Source organism: Ptychodera flava, chromosome 20 (genome assembly GCF_041260155.1).
Source record: "Ptychodera flava strain L36383 chromosome 20, AS_Pfla_20210202, whole genome shotgun sequence".
Classification (NCBI taxonomy): domain Eukaryota; kingdom Metazoa; phylum Hemichordata; class Enteropneusta; family Ptychoderidae; genus Ptychodera; species Ptychodera flava.
The window spans coordinates 3,273,825-3,291,624 of record NC_091947.1 but is presented as its reverse complement, the minus strand read 5'-3'; the positions used below and the strand labels follow the sequence as shown (position 1 = coordinate 3,291,624).

The 17,800-nt window shown below is 39.3% G+C and overlaps 1 protein-coding gene across 1 annotated transcript in view; it reads left to right on the top strand.

Moving 5' to 3' along the window:
- Positions 1 to 8,499: 8,499 nt before the first annotated feature.
- LOC139119772 (uncharacterized) overlaps positions 8,500 to 17,800 on the top strand; it is a 35,505-nt gene continuing 26,204 nt past the window's right edge. The window contains exons 1-2 of the mRNA XM_070683656.1: positions 8,500 to 9,679; positions 9,943 to 10,100. Of these exons, the coding sequence (XP_070539757.1) occupies positions 9,570 to 9,679; positions 9,943 to 10,100 (268 nt within the window). The 5' untranslated portion in view covers positions 8,500 to 9,569. The remainder of the gene's footprint in view (positions 9,680 to 9,942; positions 10,101 to 17,800) is intronic.

Genomic DNA, 17,800 nt, shown 5'->3' with positions numbered 1-17,800 from the left:
TCCAATCGTGATGATGTTAAAGCTGTACCTTCGAGTTTCAATTTTCACTGAATATAAAATTTTAGCCATGAATTCAACGATTTTGTTTTTCATTGTGTAATAATGTATTCATCCAGAAAAGTTAATTTCCCGGATGTTACATCAGTCTGTAGAGTTCCATTATATCTTATGATAATGATTTACATCACTGAAACACAGTGGTTGCATTAGACTCGCTCCATGTCTGAGCGCATAAAGTATCAAATAAATTGAAGGCATAAACATCTGCAGACCGTCACGTCACGCTAATGGTAGACTGTTGCGTAGATCGTGGGATGAACGCCTTGGCCCACAGTAACTCAGCTGCCGAGAAAAGCCAGGCGACTTGGACCAGTCTATGGTTGAATTGGCTCCAACCAAGTTTTCATCGATAATTTATTCATGTTTCTCAAAACTCTTCATGCCAGGACGTTATCATACGCCTCCCTCCTTAAATTGGTAGAATATTGCTGTATTTCATTGAAGTCACTCAAATCTCCAAAGCTAAGAAATTCATGTTTAATGTTGCAGAAAAAGAAAGATTGATCATGTGTGTGTGTTTGAAAGCACAAAATAATCGTGAATATCAATTTCTAGTTAAAGTTGTTGGCTGTAAAACTCAACTCATGGCGAAAGCTCTATATCATGTTCACAATGACTAGAGATTGCCGTTTCTAAAGATACTATCCCTCACCCCCAAATACAAACACAAACATTTTGAAAAGGGACAATGAAAGTTTCACATGACTTATTCTTTTCAATTTAAACAATGTTTGATTATAAAATGTGTTCTTGGTATTTAGTAAGTCATCACCTGATATCCGTTGTGAAATTACATATGATCACTAATATTTCGATAGTTGTACTGCAGTACTACTATCGATTGTATGTAGTTGTCTCCGTTGTAAAAAAATGTTGAGTATTTTGGCGACAGGCGTCTTCAAAGGATTTAACGTAGAGGGCAGCAAATAATCAATAAGTAGCAACGTATCAAACAGACATGAACAAGCGGGCCTTAAAACGAATACGCTAAACTACTAAATTATATTCCTGACTCATGGAAACAAATAGATCAAATGTCAACTAGAATCATAAGCAACTCAATGGATGCTTTAAATTGAGAGATATCCGACAGAGGTCTAATCGCAGGAGGCGTGGACAAAACATATATTTGTGGCCAAGAAGAAACCCTGAAACACATCGTATTTGTATGTAAATATGTAAAAATGTTTTGACAAAACTGTGTTCCTTATTTTGTCAGAAAACATATCTACAACAAGACTAATATCAAAAGTTGGCAATAACAGGAATTAAAAATGACAACAATGCAACACCAGACATTATAAATTGCATCACTTCCTGTGTGAAATACACAATTCTGAATTAAATATAAGACATTCAACTACTCTTGATTGGATTAAATGGACCCCAATCCTATCTTATGCAACTCAAGTGTTATCTTTCTTCATGCATGAATATGTTGTATTTTATTTAGAAGATGATGAACAAAGTAGATGATTTTATGACCAACTTTTCAATCCTTGTTAGACCTGTCAGACCTTTTTAGAGGCATTCCTATGATGACATTACTTAATATTCTTTTCTCAATTTTCAAGTTAAATAGCGATTGTTTTCAGACCTATCCTTTGTGCTTTTGTTTATGTACTTAAGATATTTACAGTTATATGTAGATTTGACTTTCTTTGTTATTAATGGTTGCAAAAAGTTTTTCTTACAAAAAAACTAATGAATAGAAAGGAGGTACAAGAAAATGTTACCATGGAATTTGCTTGTTTTCCCAAATATTCCCGTTGTAAATTAACCTTCACCTTTTATCACGATCTTGTTTTTAGCATCCTCTGTCCATTTCTCGAAAAGTTACTCTTCAACTAGAAGGATCACAATCAATCATTGCCTGTGTCAGATTCGTTAAGCTGTTAGGACAGCCAGCAATCGCACATGACAAGTGAAAAGTCACTGTAATTGTCTGTCTGATTTCCACGTCCTTGAAGTGGTCGCTATCTGTGTTCACACACACATTGAACTGTCTGTCAGCTGTCAGTCTCTCTCGCAAGCGGTAACATCTTATGTTCAGTCTTATCGCCTTTGATAATCGCTGCGTTCTATCAGTTTGTTCCTGGGCACACAGTCCATCATCGTTATCTATGAACAGGAGATTAGTCGACAAAAACCATCAACACATTTAGCTTCTTGACCCAACCCCGGTGTGCATGTGCACATGTGATGACAGTCAATTGGTGCCTGAGTAAGGAGGGTTAATTTAGGGTGGAGTTGATTACTCACAGCCCTGTCAGCGACAACTACCTACACGCGGAAACCATTAATTGTTCTCACCCCTTCCCTTGTCATTCCGTCGTTGAAACGAGAGATGTGTCGACAGATAGGCCCAACCCGCGGCTTTGCGTCCAAGTTCATCTTGTGATCCAATCTAACCACTCACAGTTTCTTTTCAACGCAAATGTTCAAAACATCGAACATTACATTTTAGAAAAGTGGGAAAGTAAAGATATAATTCGAGAATTTAAGCTTTTTTTTGCAGCAGAACGTATTAGAAAAAATACATCATAACATTCATGTGATGAACTTTTTATTACGGGAAAATCAGAACTTTTTAGCCTTGTAGTGAATGATCTCTCATTCAGCAGCTTCATTTATGGATTCCGTAATATTTGCCATATACACTTTGCACCAGTGTATTTGCCCTGTAGAATGACACATGGCAACCAACAGCATTCTAATAACAACCTTATTCTTGTAGGTAACATCATACTTGTTTCCAGGACGTGACCTGTTCAAGATATATGTCATCGCTCGTATAATCAGATAGCGGGATAAACGCCATAATCGTATTGCTTGCGTCATTGAGCGATCTGGAGTGATATCGCGTCCGAAATATCACTCCTGAACAGCCAGTAATAGCAACAAAAAACTGACATTTAGAGGGACGTTCCCAGCGTGCTAGACTTGGTTCAAGTCGGTGAATTTTTAAAAAATAAAATCATTTATAATAGTTTCTCTTGTGTCTCTCCTATTTCGTACAAACCTATTCGGAATTTGGTAGCCCAGGCCAGGTTTTCCCAGCAATTGAATGCGTTACCTTTGAGTCTGCGCAGTACAGTGAATTAGTTTCTGCCGGAATCACCGGGTGAAACTCCCCTGCATAGCGTTCACCTTACTAATCGCGTCCACTCCACTCACACGTGCATGAAATGAAATGCAGAAAGATATTGTTTGCACAATTTGGTGAAGTATTTTAAATTGGAAGACTCTAAGGTTTCTAAGAGTTGTTGTATTATAAGAAAGACCTCATCTTTAATTACAGATCAAGTATGAGAGGACACCTTTAAAACCCGATTGTCTAGACGGAGATTTGGTCCATTTTTCATCAGTTACGCCAGTCTCGACGCCAAGTCCACCGTCTTTATTTGATGTCTGCGCCATGCATCTTCAGGTAGAATGGGCCTCGGGCCAGATATTCGGACTCTCAAACTACTACAATACATTTTGGTCTTACATTTGTGAGGGGCGGGGTCCATTTTAAGTCCTTAAAGTGCATAAAGTTTTATTTTACCCCGCATATATAGTTAACAAAGGGATGGCGGCCATTTTGAATTTCACGTGTCGGTAACTATATTGGGTTATTTAGTATAAGATTTCGCCTGGTGACCCCTGATTTTCATTCTGGATTTTCAAAAGCAATGGTTTAAAGTCTCCTTGAGGAAAGTTGGGCGAAACTTGAAGTTTTTAGATTTCGAGACGCGAACTACCTTAATCATTGGCGGCTTGACATGAACCAATAAGTTTTGAAGTCGCGCTACAAACACATCAAAGGTTTTCAATTCATTGAATTAATTTATTTTAGTCTAAATTATTTGAAATACCGATGGCACAATAGATTTATGAAGTGTTTTATAGGGTCAAGATAATAAAAGCATTTGCGCAACGCACACCTATTAGAAAAGCCGCTTCGATAATACAACACAAATGGCTCTTCGTCCAATGATAAACGCCGATATTTTTGTATATCTTGAATCGCGATGAGATTTTTGCCCATGGATATGTATAGATCTCAGAATCACAAACTATGTGGCTTCCAATCACTAGCAATGCCAATACCCAACAATACGCAACAATTTTCGAAAGAGATGCAAGTGGCCTTGATCTCCAAATGTGCTTCAGCAACAGCGCAGTTCTGTGTATTATCCTCTAGTATTATATTTGTAGAAGAAGGTTGAAGAAAACCCGTCGAAGGTGCAGTAAATACTAAACGCAAAAATGGCGCCGCGAAATATGAGAACAATTACCTGTTAACATCTGTCACTGTCTTATTTCCTTAATAAAAGTCTTTCTAGTAGAGGAGAGCTGAGAGTTCCTTGCGACCACGCCATCAACAAAATTAATTTCGCCAATGTGTTGGGAGAATAATATCCTCTAAAATAGACTAGAATGGCCATAATTAGTTTTCTACTTGGGAGCGTGATTGCCCTAGGGGCAGATCGATGTCAGGTCAAGTCCGGGTCACTCAATCCGATAAAAGCGTCTATGTCTCTGTACTTTTACACTAATTAGCACGCATCAAGTGTCTTTTGTGCTAACCTATATTTTTATGTTGTTCTATAGAACTCAAGGAATTTTATACTTGCGTCGTCGCTACGGCTGGGGGATATTGCGTATTGATCGCAACTTCTGGAAATATCAGCGCGACTCAGCTTTATTGCGCTTGCGCCCTTGTCTTTGGTTTTTGTGCTGCGGTAAAATGTAACTCGTCTTCATGAGCAAACTCCCTGTCTTCTTCAATATATTTATCACTACGATCGAAAGAATATTGATAATGATTCGATCATCCTATCTATTGGCGTCTTTTTTCTCCCGTTTTCAACGTTTCAAATTTTTTTTATTTCACTCTGGCTTTGTTAAATGTTGTGAAATCTTCACATTATGTTCTTTAAACACTAAGCTTAACTTATATAACAAAACCACGATTTTGTTTGGCAATAATGGTTCTTACGTTTGAATAAGAGTCATTTCAATTTTACCTATCATTATAGTTTAATCACTTTCCTTAAATGTCAATAATGCAAAACAAAATGTCGGTTTTTTCTATATGTACGCTATCTGTTTCAGATGAGATATTAAATTTCATAAAGGAGTAGGCCTATCAAGTTTTTTACTTAAAATATTTTTATTCGTAATGACACAATCTAGGTTTCCTGCCCCAAATATGTACCCTTCTTCCTTTGAGTAAACTATTGCTACTATACTAAACTTTAATTTCTCCTGCTTTTGGAAAATATATGTATGTAGTATGAGAGGGGTTTTCATCTCATCTCTGTGAAGAAAATTTTGAAAATACATCAAAGTTGCCGCTAATGGAGCTTTAAATATTTCTTTATAATATCGACATCATCTGATTGGTAAAGTTTGGAGTACACTTGAGAAATCTGCTGTAACGGTTATTTTGTTAATGGTAGGTGTGAAGTGACTCAACTTTCACTGAGTTATCATTGTACGACCTAGAGTACGTGATCTGCAGATAAACGCCGATTATATTTATGGTGTAAACTGATATCGTGGGTTTGCATGTGAAGACTCTCCTCTTTGCATCAATTCTACCTGTTGCCACGTTCGTTTTATAAATAGTTCAGCTGCTTCTCTCTGTTGTCTGGTGACACCGTGATGTGTTTATCGTTTTGACTCTTTCAGACAGTTCAAGCGTTCTGCCCTAAAATCCAGCGAAAACACGTTCAGGTGCATTTTAGCAGAACCGTCGGACACTTCCCTTCGACAAGGTCCAAACTTTGACTCTCTGACTTGAGATTGACAAAAATGATTACTATCTTTGCCATCTATGGCTACAATAATGTGAGTAGTACACATCCATTGAGAGTGAAAAAACATTTTCATTCGCATTCGGATTTATTTTCAAATCCTCCACGTTGACGTCATTCATTAGTAGCAGTTTCACTGATGCGATAATTCAACAACAAAAATCATACTCCCTCATATTGTTCTGATTTGTCAGCTAATGAAGTACAAAAACACCGCGCGGTTTCATCATGAAATCTACAGCATTGCGATGTCCGTTTTTCTCACCCCTGGCGATAGTAAACATTGTCGTATTATATTGTCTGGGCTGTTACAGTGCATTTTCAAAGCAAACAAAGGATTCGATGTACCCTTGTGTACTCAATAACAGAACAACAAAACAAGTTACCTTTGTATAAAATGAGTTGACCATTAATCCGTTGGATGAAGCTTTGAATTTTACCCATTTTTTATCTATATTTACTCGGCAATGCTACATGTGAAGATATCCTTTCAGCATTGCGTAACAGCCATCTGATGATATAATCATTACAAACACTTCTTACGGAAACCATTTCAGGGTGTGAAACTTGTCTGTTAAACAACCTCTACCCCACCTACCACAAGAGACCGTAACACAAGGTAGAACACTGTGTAGAAATGAGTTGTGCTGTGTTAGGAACAGGTTGAAAACAGTGCGTGAGGTAATTGCTGAATGGGAGTAGAAACATAGCGGTCGCATTCACAGACCTAATGACCCAAACGGTTGAATCTGTCACTCTGTTTACCGAAGATTATTAGACAGGACATATTACATTGAACGAAATTGTGGTGAGCAAAGAGTTTTAAGATTGGGATGGAGGGAAAATAATAATGATGGTATATTGAACACAGGTACACTAGTCGACAAACCACTCCTTCGAGTAAGCGTTCTTGGAGTTTGAACTAATATTGGTATGTAGTAATTATGTGAGAGATACGCAAGTTACTTGTATTTTCTGAATGATCCTCATTTTTAGCTGGAAAGTGACAACGATCCCAATCAGCTGAAGCCAACTTAAAAGAAGTGAAAACGCCGGGCATGTTTTCCGACCTCGCCGGCAGTCACCGGCATGACGTCACAAGACAGATGACGTTTGTATGTTGACGGTTTGTGGGAGGGCCAAGGTTTCCTTCGATACCGCCAAGTTGCGCTTCCCTTGATACGCACTCTCGCTATCAAGCGCGGCCAGCTGCCAAGAATCTGTCCTGTGATACAGACAGACGTGTCCTTTGTGTGTGTACAATTCATTTGCTGTTTCCGTCCGTAACAGCCGCAGAGTGGACTGCGGGAACGATGTCCTTGTAGGCGTATTTCAATCGCCTCCTGCCCTCCCATCTACTCCACGGCTGTGTTTATTTGTTTGTACTATAATTAAGCTATCGCGCCTTTATCTGTACGGCTCTAGATAACGGCCACCTATGCAGATGTCAATCATCCATGAAATGTACTTGATAGGTGATAAGTGAGATAAGTGATCGCCCCTTACTATCTGATGCCATAGAGAGAATCCACACATTTACAGAATACACACGCTGGCTAATCGCACGCGTTGTGCAGAAAAGCGTTGAACTGACAACACTTTATGGCCCCCTTTAAGTTATAACATTGTCATCTTTATGTAATCCAATCCTTGTTGAAATCCATTGCACATCTTCATAAGGGTGCATGAAAACTGGCATGACATTAAACAATCACGAGTGAATGGTTCTACTGCAGGGGTAAAAAATCTCTGGTGACATTTTCTTTGTACATGAATTTCTTTTCCAGTGCCAAAAGGTAGCGTTAAGCTAGAGCGAGTGCCAAAGACAGGTTTTACAGATGCTCATTTTTTTAAGGATATATATATATATGTAACACATCTTCAAATGATACAACATAATTTAAAAGCGAGCTGTTGAAACTGACACATTAGCATTTTAAAAACCAAAAGAAAAGAAATTCTGTACGTTTTTCTGCTGTTAATAACCACAAATATGTTTGGTTTTCGTTTGCAAGATTGTTCAGTCTCGTCATGAAATAGGAGTTCGATAATGAATGACTAATAAGATTAGGAGGAAAACAAATCGTTTACACTAAAGGGGATTTGGAGACTACGGAGCGAGCATGTTTTTATTGCGTGGCTTTTCAATAGAATGCGGTTATCTTCAAAGGAAAGTGAAATACATTATCGTCTAGCTACTGAAAGGACAATGAGGTCGCTGTGTAAACTAGCTTGACCATGAGAGGAAGCTTTTCGCAACAAACTTACTCCGAGGAAAAACGTTGAAGCGTTTTAGCGTAAGAAATTCGGTCGATCGTCACAGCAACTTTTATCAGAATGGCTTATCCTAGAAGAGGCTCGGAATAAGTGCTTTTGGACATCATAAACACCTCCCTCAGAAAGGGGCCAATCTGAAATTATTAAAATAATGCATGATAGGCGTGACTTGACACTGCCATGGATCGGAACGCAGTTTTTAATCTTTTATCCACATTGATAGAAACAATGTGGCATCTCTGCTCAGACATAAACAATTCATTGAAAAATTGTACGAATTTCCTTCATCGATGACGACAGTCGAAGTACCCGGATGGGCTGTTCACAAAACCTGGTATCTGTATTTTGAATGCCCAATCGCTTTGGCTGTTCCAGGGAAGGGCACAGCTCACGTGAAGAGGTGACACAGCCAACGCCGTTGGCCCTTGTATCCCTTTGCTCTGACCAAAGGTGTCGTTACAGCTTTCATTATAAGTCCTTCTGAAACTCCCAGCCACGTGAATAGTGTTGGCACGCTTTTAGCACCAATGTGTTATGGAAGCGTGAAAGTTGCTAATCATTGTTTGTTGCATATTGTAATAATACTTATTCCGTAAATGTGAAATTTTTCTTTTTTTCTGCATTTGATAATTCACAGAATTTACAATTTGATGATTGTTTATTTTCCTAGCTTTCATCATGGCGGACTTGTATTTTTTTAATGGATGGACACAGTACAATATGTGTTTCTGTGTTACTGTAAATGAGAAGATAATGATTTTAGGAGAGAATGGGTACAAATAAAACACACTTGCCAGTGTTGAGGTCGCCGATGCGTAAAATAGAGGGGGCGGCCCTGTCATCTGAAAAGGGGTGTGGCGTTTGATGACTGATAGCTGTATCCCTGTAAACCAAACAGCCCTCTCCAGTTAAAATACTTGTTATTGCAATGGACATCATGTAAACGGTACCGGACGCCCTTTGTTACCTAACCGTCCTTTCATATTTTCTTTCGGTGATTCTATCCAATAATGTGTCATATATGGTACCGGGACTAGGCGATCGTCAACGATATACATGTTTAAACTGAGCTCGTCGGGTGATGATGTCATGGCCGCTGGCTGTGTCGCTTTGCTATTAGAAATCGCCTTTGAGTAATTCCACGCCGTTTGCCCCGTTAAGCTCTTGCCTTTCAAGTGTCTTGTCCGGATACGGCGATTGCGGATCAATTTCGACGGGGAGTGGTGTTTGTCTTGCCGGGAAAGACAAACGGTGCATCGCTCACAGCTCACATCGGCAGACGACAGACCGAACAGCCACCTGTTGATTGTCCGCACGTGCACTTGCAGGCAATACCTTGTGATAGTCAAGAAAACCGAAGGAGAACTTGGCCGATCAGTTGAAAAGTTTCATTTAGTTGCGATATCAATACAAATCAAAAAGGCTATGTACCAACAACAGAAAAGGCACAGTTCCACGGGACCGTACAGCACAGCCAGGTCGTCGCGTAGTGGGGCAACCAAGACTGAGGAACGATCATCCAAAGTTGACCCAAGGTATTTGTCCGTTCATATTGCTCGGCTGTTTTCTTTTACTGCGTACAGACAGGCTTTGCAAACATTTAATCTACTGGTCTCTGGTCTTGCACACAGCAGTTAGGGAGATTTACTTCAACAAGAAGAAGAAGAAGTGAGATTACAGGACTTTGTTATGGCTAACCGCCAGGGCAATCTATGTCTGTTAGCTCTTTGAGCTTAGGGGCCTGATGGTGTCTATGGGTTGCATCATCTAATCACGAAAAATTATATTTTTCTTTCAGTTTCAAATCAAAACGTTACAGGGATAAATTAAGAGAGCAGATCAAGGCCCTTGAAGCGCTGCTACCAATCGACAGAACCGCTCTGCATCGGAAACTGGACAGTCAGACCGTCTTCCGGTTGGTGATATCGTACTTCAGAACGAAAATCTTCTTCCAAGGTAAGCACATTGCCGCCATCTTTGAAATTGTAAAGTAAGGTTGAATTTGTTCCGTTTCTGAACAAAAAAGTGGCGATATTTTGTCAGCACACTCATAAGTGACCGGAAATTGTAGAGTATTCATTCGTTATGACACGTTTGTTTGACTCTAACGTTGTCAGTAACAGTTTGCACACTGTCGCCATAGGTCTCAGCGATTTACCTGCCGAGACCCCTGTCTGGTTCTGGACCAACATGACCCCGGCACGTCAGAGGTAGGGGTGCGAGTGCCCCCTCAAAACGCCCTATCTTAGTAAAAAAAACAGGGGTAACACGGCCATCAATTTCACTGTGTATCGTTTTGACAAAATGAATCATAATATCAAAAGCTACAACCACATACCGTCCTCTATAAGACTGTGGTAATCATGATAGTATAGGTTGGCTCACTCATGAAACGCTTCACCTAGACTCATCAGGAGTAGCCACACTGAATCTCTGAACCCAAGAGGAGTACATTTTCTCACACGACGTTATCATGATGGTACAGCCAATTTGACAAGATAACTGTCAGGGGGACGAGCAAAACCACAGTCATATGGAGTGTGTTGTTGACATGCCTTCCTGTGCAACATGCAGCTACAGACACGCGGCAAAGGCACTGAATGAAAACCGCAAACTGATTTATTGGTATTGAAGTCCATTGATACAGCTTAATTGTATCTAATGCAATAAAATCTGAGAAGATACTGTGCAATCCCTATACCAAAGCACACCGCTAATTGCGTTCAAGAGAAGCGTCCGTAGGGCGACAATGAAGAATAATTTTGCTTTAATTTAATCTGACCTTTGAAAAAATCAGCTACAAACATTTCGGCGTGGTTTAGCATTTTCAATGTGATAAGTTTGAGCCATCACTGTCTCATCAGATCTACGCATCCTTAATTTTTGGCTACAATGATGAGGTGTGAGACTTGTTGTTCATCTTTTCTGACACACTGTCACGATCTATCGACAAAGTGTAATTTGAAAAAACGTCCTTTGAGTACATATTTTGAGTACGGCAAAACATAACTGAACACGGTAGGGCAAGCATCGTTGGCATACGACGGTCAGGTCTACAACCTTTATGATTTCTTCAGAGCTCATTCGATAACAAATAAATGTCTGCAGATACTAGTTTTGCATACCTATTCCTGTTTTCAAGCGCCTTTACCTGGCGATTTTTCATCCCAGGCTTCAATAAAGTGATTTCGCCAACCACGAAAATACGATCACTAACTACGCTGAAAGCGATGAGTTCAAGCTAAGGTAAACGGTCGCTTGGCGGCGATGGCTTGTTTAGAAAATCCTCGTTGCAACCCTGGCTGTCACAAAGGCAAAGGGGAAATTGGCTCCCTGCTTAATATTATTTAGTCAAGCAAGTCCTCATTGAAACCCGTCAATTAAATTTCCCTGACAGTGATTTTATAAATTTTCACATTCATGGAAAGAAACACGCAAAAAATCGGATGTTTCCTCAGAAAGCGATCGAAGTAGATTTAATATAGACGGTGTTTAAACTCGCCAAACAAAAGACCGTGCGTTCTGATCGCTTAATTTTTGATACTAATAACAAACCACTGAACGCAAAAACAAGTTTGCTTTAGAAAGCGCTTTCAACCGCAAAATTAGTATTTTAGCGGAATAATAATTTACCGTCAAAATGGTTCGCCGGTTTCGGAGGATATGCCGGCGGTCAATTGATTCAGTGACGGCGGTTTTCCCTTTCTGGTATAACCACGAACCGGTGTATTAGCCCCGGAATCGAATGAGAGGTTTATTTTTACGGCGTGAGCCGTTGCTTCGATCGGTGTCAAGAGCTCAAACTGCCCCGGGGGTCAATTTTTCTCTATGTCGTGATACCGAACACGAGCCACTTTTACCTGGCAATATTGCGTCCCTCGGTGATTGACAGACTGGGAGCCATGACTGAGAATTGAAGCCATTTGATCATCTCAACGAATGGGTGCGATCAAAGCCAAGTTTTTTCACCAGAGAAAATGAATCAAAAACGAAAACGATTTAAACATTTAGTCGCATGCTTAATATCATGCACTCGTTTTTGGAAGAGAAATAAACACCCGTATATGAGTTTATGAATCTGCAAATTTAAAGTTTTCTGTTTATTTAAAAGAAGTGTGCGAGTCAACGGGTTTTGAAAGTCCAAAATGCTAAACTTTCAGCAAAAAAAATAAAATATGTACGTAGTCTGATCGATGGTTTTCTGCTAACGTTTATTATTTCTGCCTGGCTCTCGCAAGAGGAGAAAAGTTATTGCCTTCGATCGATCATTTCTGTGTGTATGTGTGTGACGGTGTCTCTCGACTCTGAATATTTTTGCGTTTCCCCGGTTCAACGATTTAGTTGAAATACGAGTCGTTCGATGAGAATCGCTTCTGAAAAGCCACAAAATGTAACTGTGAATGAGCCAAAATGATCAAACACTGCCTCTATTGCGACTATGGTGTATTGTATGAGGCGCGACAATAGCTAACTTACGGGACTCCGCTGTATGGACTGGATGCGCGCGTTCTGAGTAGAAAGCCATACAGACATCGGCACGTGGCAGCCCTGAACACGGTTTTGGCGGTTTCCGTTGTAATTATGAAATGACTCTCGCAACTATTTACCGCGGAAGTTTATCTCTGGGAGAAGAAATTCTTTAAAATATTAATTTGCTTGAAACGTTTAGAGTTTATAAAAGCCAGTTCCTGGGGAGATAGCGACAGACTAACAACAATAGTGGGTTTTCTGTTGGCAGATTTTACCATTGTGTCGCACTCCATGTGTTGTCCTATATCGCAGCGATTTCCAGTCAAACCTGTCTGGACCAAGAGCTGCCAAAATTCACGAGCTTTTGTCCGTTGGCTTGTATCTATTTTTTTACTCATAAAGCTGGAATCTTGACTACTGCACATGGCTATCACTAGAGGCGTATGCCCTCACTTCATAAACGGCAACATTTATGTATTTTGCACCCAGCGTGTAATTTCAAACTTTCTCATATTGCGTCAGGTATAACTCATATTTCAATATGCCAGACCTTGTACAGATCAGCCTGTGTACACGTGCTGAGACCAAAAGCAGCGTTTTGCCTGACGTCCAAAAGCAAACATTTCAAAATCTTTTCTACCATGAATTCGTTTTGAAATGAAATCTATGCTACACACGAAATGCTGTTTCTTTTGTCTGAGCGGTCCATTTCTTCACGGCCGGGCCTTTGTGCAGCAACACGCTCCCATGAGTGTGTGCTCTATACCGATGCATATTGTTTTTAAAATGAAAATAATATTGAAATGATTACAAGTATCTTTGACATGCCTAATAGAAGTGAAGTTTGTCTAATTGGCACCTTGTTACCCTGTCTTAGAGACCCTCAAACGTTAAGTACACCTAGCTGGTACGCTAAGTAGTTTACATTCAGATTTCCTCAACTTGTTGATTCTCCTTTCTGAAATATGACATGATGCTAGTCGAACTCGAGAACCCGTGTAATGTGCGACGTATGAAAACAAAGGGAAAAAACTTTCATTTGTCACGCTCGATTGACTGCTGTCTGGAACGAGAAATCTGATAGGCTTGAAATGTACATGATGGGTTACATGACAGGAGCGTACCCTTTTGCTCGACTTTTTTTTTGAGTTCTGAAGTGTTCGTGGCAAGTGAACGCGAAATAGGCTGACATGAAACCAACAACGGCGAGTTAAACGTTACATTTTGTGGTTTATTTACATCGTCAAGCTAAAAATATAACAAGCGCTGTGAACAACGCCGACTCTATCAGCTTTGATATTCCAAGACAGTCAAGCACATGTGGTTGAAAGAACGCATATTGTTCTCATAATTCGAGGAAATACATTTCTAGATCAACAATGTTACATGTGTATATACATAGACCAACGCAAAGATGTATGAATAAATATAGTACTGATCCTACAGCACCCTACCACATCCAATTCGAAAGTATTTCAACTCCATAAACAATTTTCTGTGCAAGGAAGATCTGAAGCCTGACTAGATTATTCTGTTTCTAATACTTGCAAGTTTGAGATATTGTGTCCTGTAGATTTCATTTCGGAATCTTCATTGGTGATCATTTACTCCAAACGGATCAATGGTATCTTGCTATTCAGGGTGACTGATAATTTGTATTTATCTTTTGGGAATCCCAGAAAAGCCTATTTGAGTAAGCTTATGTGTGAAACACTTAAATGATGGTATGGATTATCTTACGTATTTCGAATATCGGATTGGAATTTATTTTGAGCCTACAGTTTCGTTTTGTTTTGTTTTGCTACATTTCATATTTTACATTACTCTCTTCACCACGGCCCAACCTGCATAGGTACAGGAGATGCACTGCTTTCCAAAAGTAACGAAAAGCAAGGTAAAATACTAAGATAATAAAGTATTCGAGTAATTGAATATTTCAAATGGTGAAGATCGTCGACACTGGGTTTTTTGAAGTCTAAATGACCAGTTAGTTTCTTATCTCAGTGTTCTTAGCTGGATATTTCATACAGTGGTTTGAAGTTGTTTCTTTCATACTGTGACAACTTAATTTACCACAAAGGATTCTACTTGATCCTCTTGGTGATTTTTAAAATCAAATCCGTGGTAAATCTTGAATGAATCGTTCAGAGATCATTCGGTCTTAAATGATCATAGATTTCAAACAAATAAGAGCCTTTAAAACTAAATGATGGCATTTACAATTTTCACAATGTCATTTTAAGGGGAACACATAATGTTACAGCTGCAATGTTGTGGCGAAAGATAGAAAACCCTTCGCGTTTCGTTTCTTTGTTACCATGGCTCTGTTTGTGTGATTTGTGTGGTTTCAAGATTGTTTGAAGCAGAGTCTCAGATGTCGTGGTTAGCTTCGAGTACACGTCGTAAATTTTGACTGTTTTACTAGTGCGCTGTAATTGGGAAATAACAAGATAAAACACTTCACTAACAGTTTATATATTATCAGTAACCAATACTGCCGAAAAGCGACTTAATTCACCATGTGGATCTTAAAAATCGAAATAAAATGGTATTACAAAATCTGTTGCCAATCTCCGAATATTTTCATTCTAGACCTAAGCTCATATTTGGACGCATGCGAAGACTGGAATACCAATATCCATGGTTTTGCTTGGCGGTGTTGTTTGCCCTCGTGCCGCCCAGCGTTCGATCGGCGAAATCAAAAGTTACAAAAAGCATTCCTATTGATTTTTATTATACGAGATATTTTCACGCGGGTATGGGTTTTGTTAAGATTATTTTGATACGAGGTACATAGCGTCTGTCGTCCTTCAAACGTCAATCTTAACAATATATGCTATGTTCTGTTTTGTAAGGACCCCCGTCCATTTCACAATACATGCCGAATTAAAATTGCATTTTTTTCCGAGAAAATTAGTGTCAAACTGTGCATATTCTTTAATAACGTTCTTTTTCTCTCACGTCAGTCAGTTTAAAAACCGGCTTACAAGATTCAACTTGAATCACTAAAATTTTGAATGCATCAGGAGAAATCTCAGAAATAAAAATCTCTGCTCAGTATTAAATTCGCTGTCCCAACGCTTCCAATCTCGTGTGTTTCTTCGTATAGATTCGTAAATCCTTGTAGTTAGATTATGTAATGGAACAGGAGTTGAAGTATCGCATGGTCAAAACAGGAATTGGATCTTTGACGGCACAAATATCGAACACATGCAAAACTCGCAAATGAATTTTTATCGGCGACTTTAGACGTTTTCCAAATGCTGAATTTTTGCTCAACAACATTCGAATAATTACTAATACTCATCGAAGTGTGAGACATTTCAGGTAAGATATCGGAGCTTGCACCAAGACATGTCGACTTTAAAGTTGATCCATCAACTTATGTTCAAACATCAGCAAGTTTTCTCCACATTTTTTTGTGATTTTTTGTTTATGGATCAAGGAGGAACTTAGAGGGAGCTGAACACTTGTCTTTGCATACGTTGACAGTAACACAAACTTCATTCTTGCTTTGAATCCTGCGATCATTTTTATCATGTTTCATATCCCCCAAGCGACGATAGTGATTATAATAAGCATCAGCAGGGAAATATGATGGGCAAGCTGTCAGGGAGCAAGTCGACAGAATCACGCAGGAATAGATGTATTATTGTTCTGGAACACGGTAAACACACGGAGAGGTTAACACAGAATATGCAAAGGTAGAATAGAAAAACTTCACCCGGAGTTTTACAATTGTCTCTGTTTCATGAGATGTATACAGAGTATATTGTGATGGTATATGGACAACAAGATCTGACGGGGAGGGGAGAGAGTATAATGTCAGCCTCAGACCCGAGAGTGTCACAGATTGAGAATTGTCTGCCTACGGACAGGATCTACCAATAAGCAATAGAATATGAATGAATTTTCAGCACTGTATTGTCTGAACAAATACATCAAAACATAAAAATGTGAGAAAAAAGGGATGTTGCTCAGCATTGTCTTGTCGGTCGTATCAAAGGTCATGTCAGCTAAAATGCGAAGAAATGTGGTACGGAGCCAGCCAAAGTTACCTGGCATGTGTTGATCGTGTGCACTGTAAACGTAAACTGGGCTCAATATCTGGGCTGTGGGCTAGGTCTGAGAAAATATTACGTGATGAACCCTAAACGATATCCAAGATTATCCTATCACACATATCGGTTATCCATCCCGCCATTATTGCGGAAGTGCTACGGGATTTACCTTGTGTAAAAAGGGCGCTTAGTTTTGTCATTTTACCTACTACCCGAACACGCCGGAATTGAACCAATTCATTTAGCCTCGAATCAATCTACCGAGATACGTAATTTTCTGCTCTCAAACCCATACTCGTACACAGCATTCATTATGAGTTAATGGTATGTTCATAATCTCGTTGCCATAAACGATCATTTCTCAGTATAAAATGTTGGATTGAAACGAAAATTCCGCATTTTGTCGGCCATGTTAATCGCAGTCTATTCTTGCAAGATCATTTTTCAAACCTCTATTAATTGGGCTCTATAGAAAGAAAAACATTTCAGTGCTCGTGGTTACATCTCCTGGACACAGCATTTCAATGAAACACAGCGAGAAACTCTCTCATCACAGTAATTCTTTGCCAGTGCGAAAACACCGGCATTACTCAGTGTCGAATCTCGCATCAATGTTTTCGTGGCCTTTTTGGCCTCTCCTTCTTGGCTGTCAATTCGATATCTCCCGAGGACCTCTTGTCCGACAGACTAATGCCCGGCTATGGCAAAAGTTGCTGCCCTAGGTGATAAATATACCACTGGGTTGTCAACGCATTTATTCGGCTCTGAATGCTCTCTTTGACAGCACTGAGAGTATGTCCTTCAGCGGTCAGAGTGTTAAAAAAATACGTTGGAAAAAGACCTCGACGATGAAAATACGTTCAGTCACTCTCCTTATCTATCCAGTCATGAGAGCCTGTGTGTACGTATGCGTAAGTTAGAGTGCACGTATATGTGTACGAGTTAGTACCTTCTGCATTTTGCACACGGATTATTAAAAATAATTAATTAAAAAATTCGCAGAACGTATACATCGGAGTAGAGGTTTGAAATCCAAACTTATCACATAAACTGTGATGAAATACAGACTAATCTACTTATAATTAATGATACAACAGTTTTGGATTATCCAGAGTAATGTTTCCT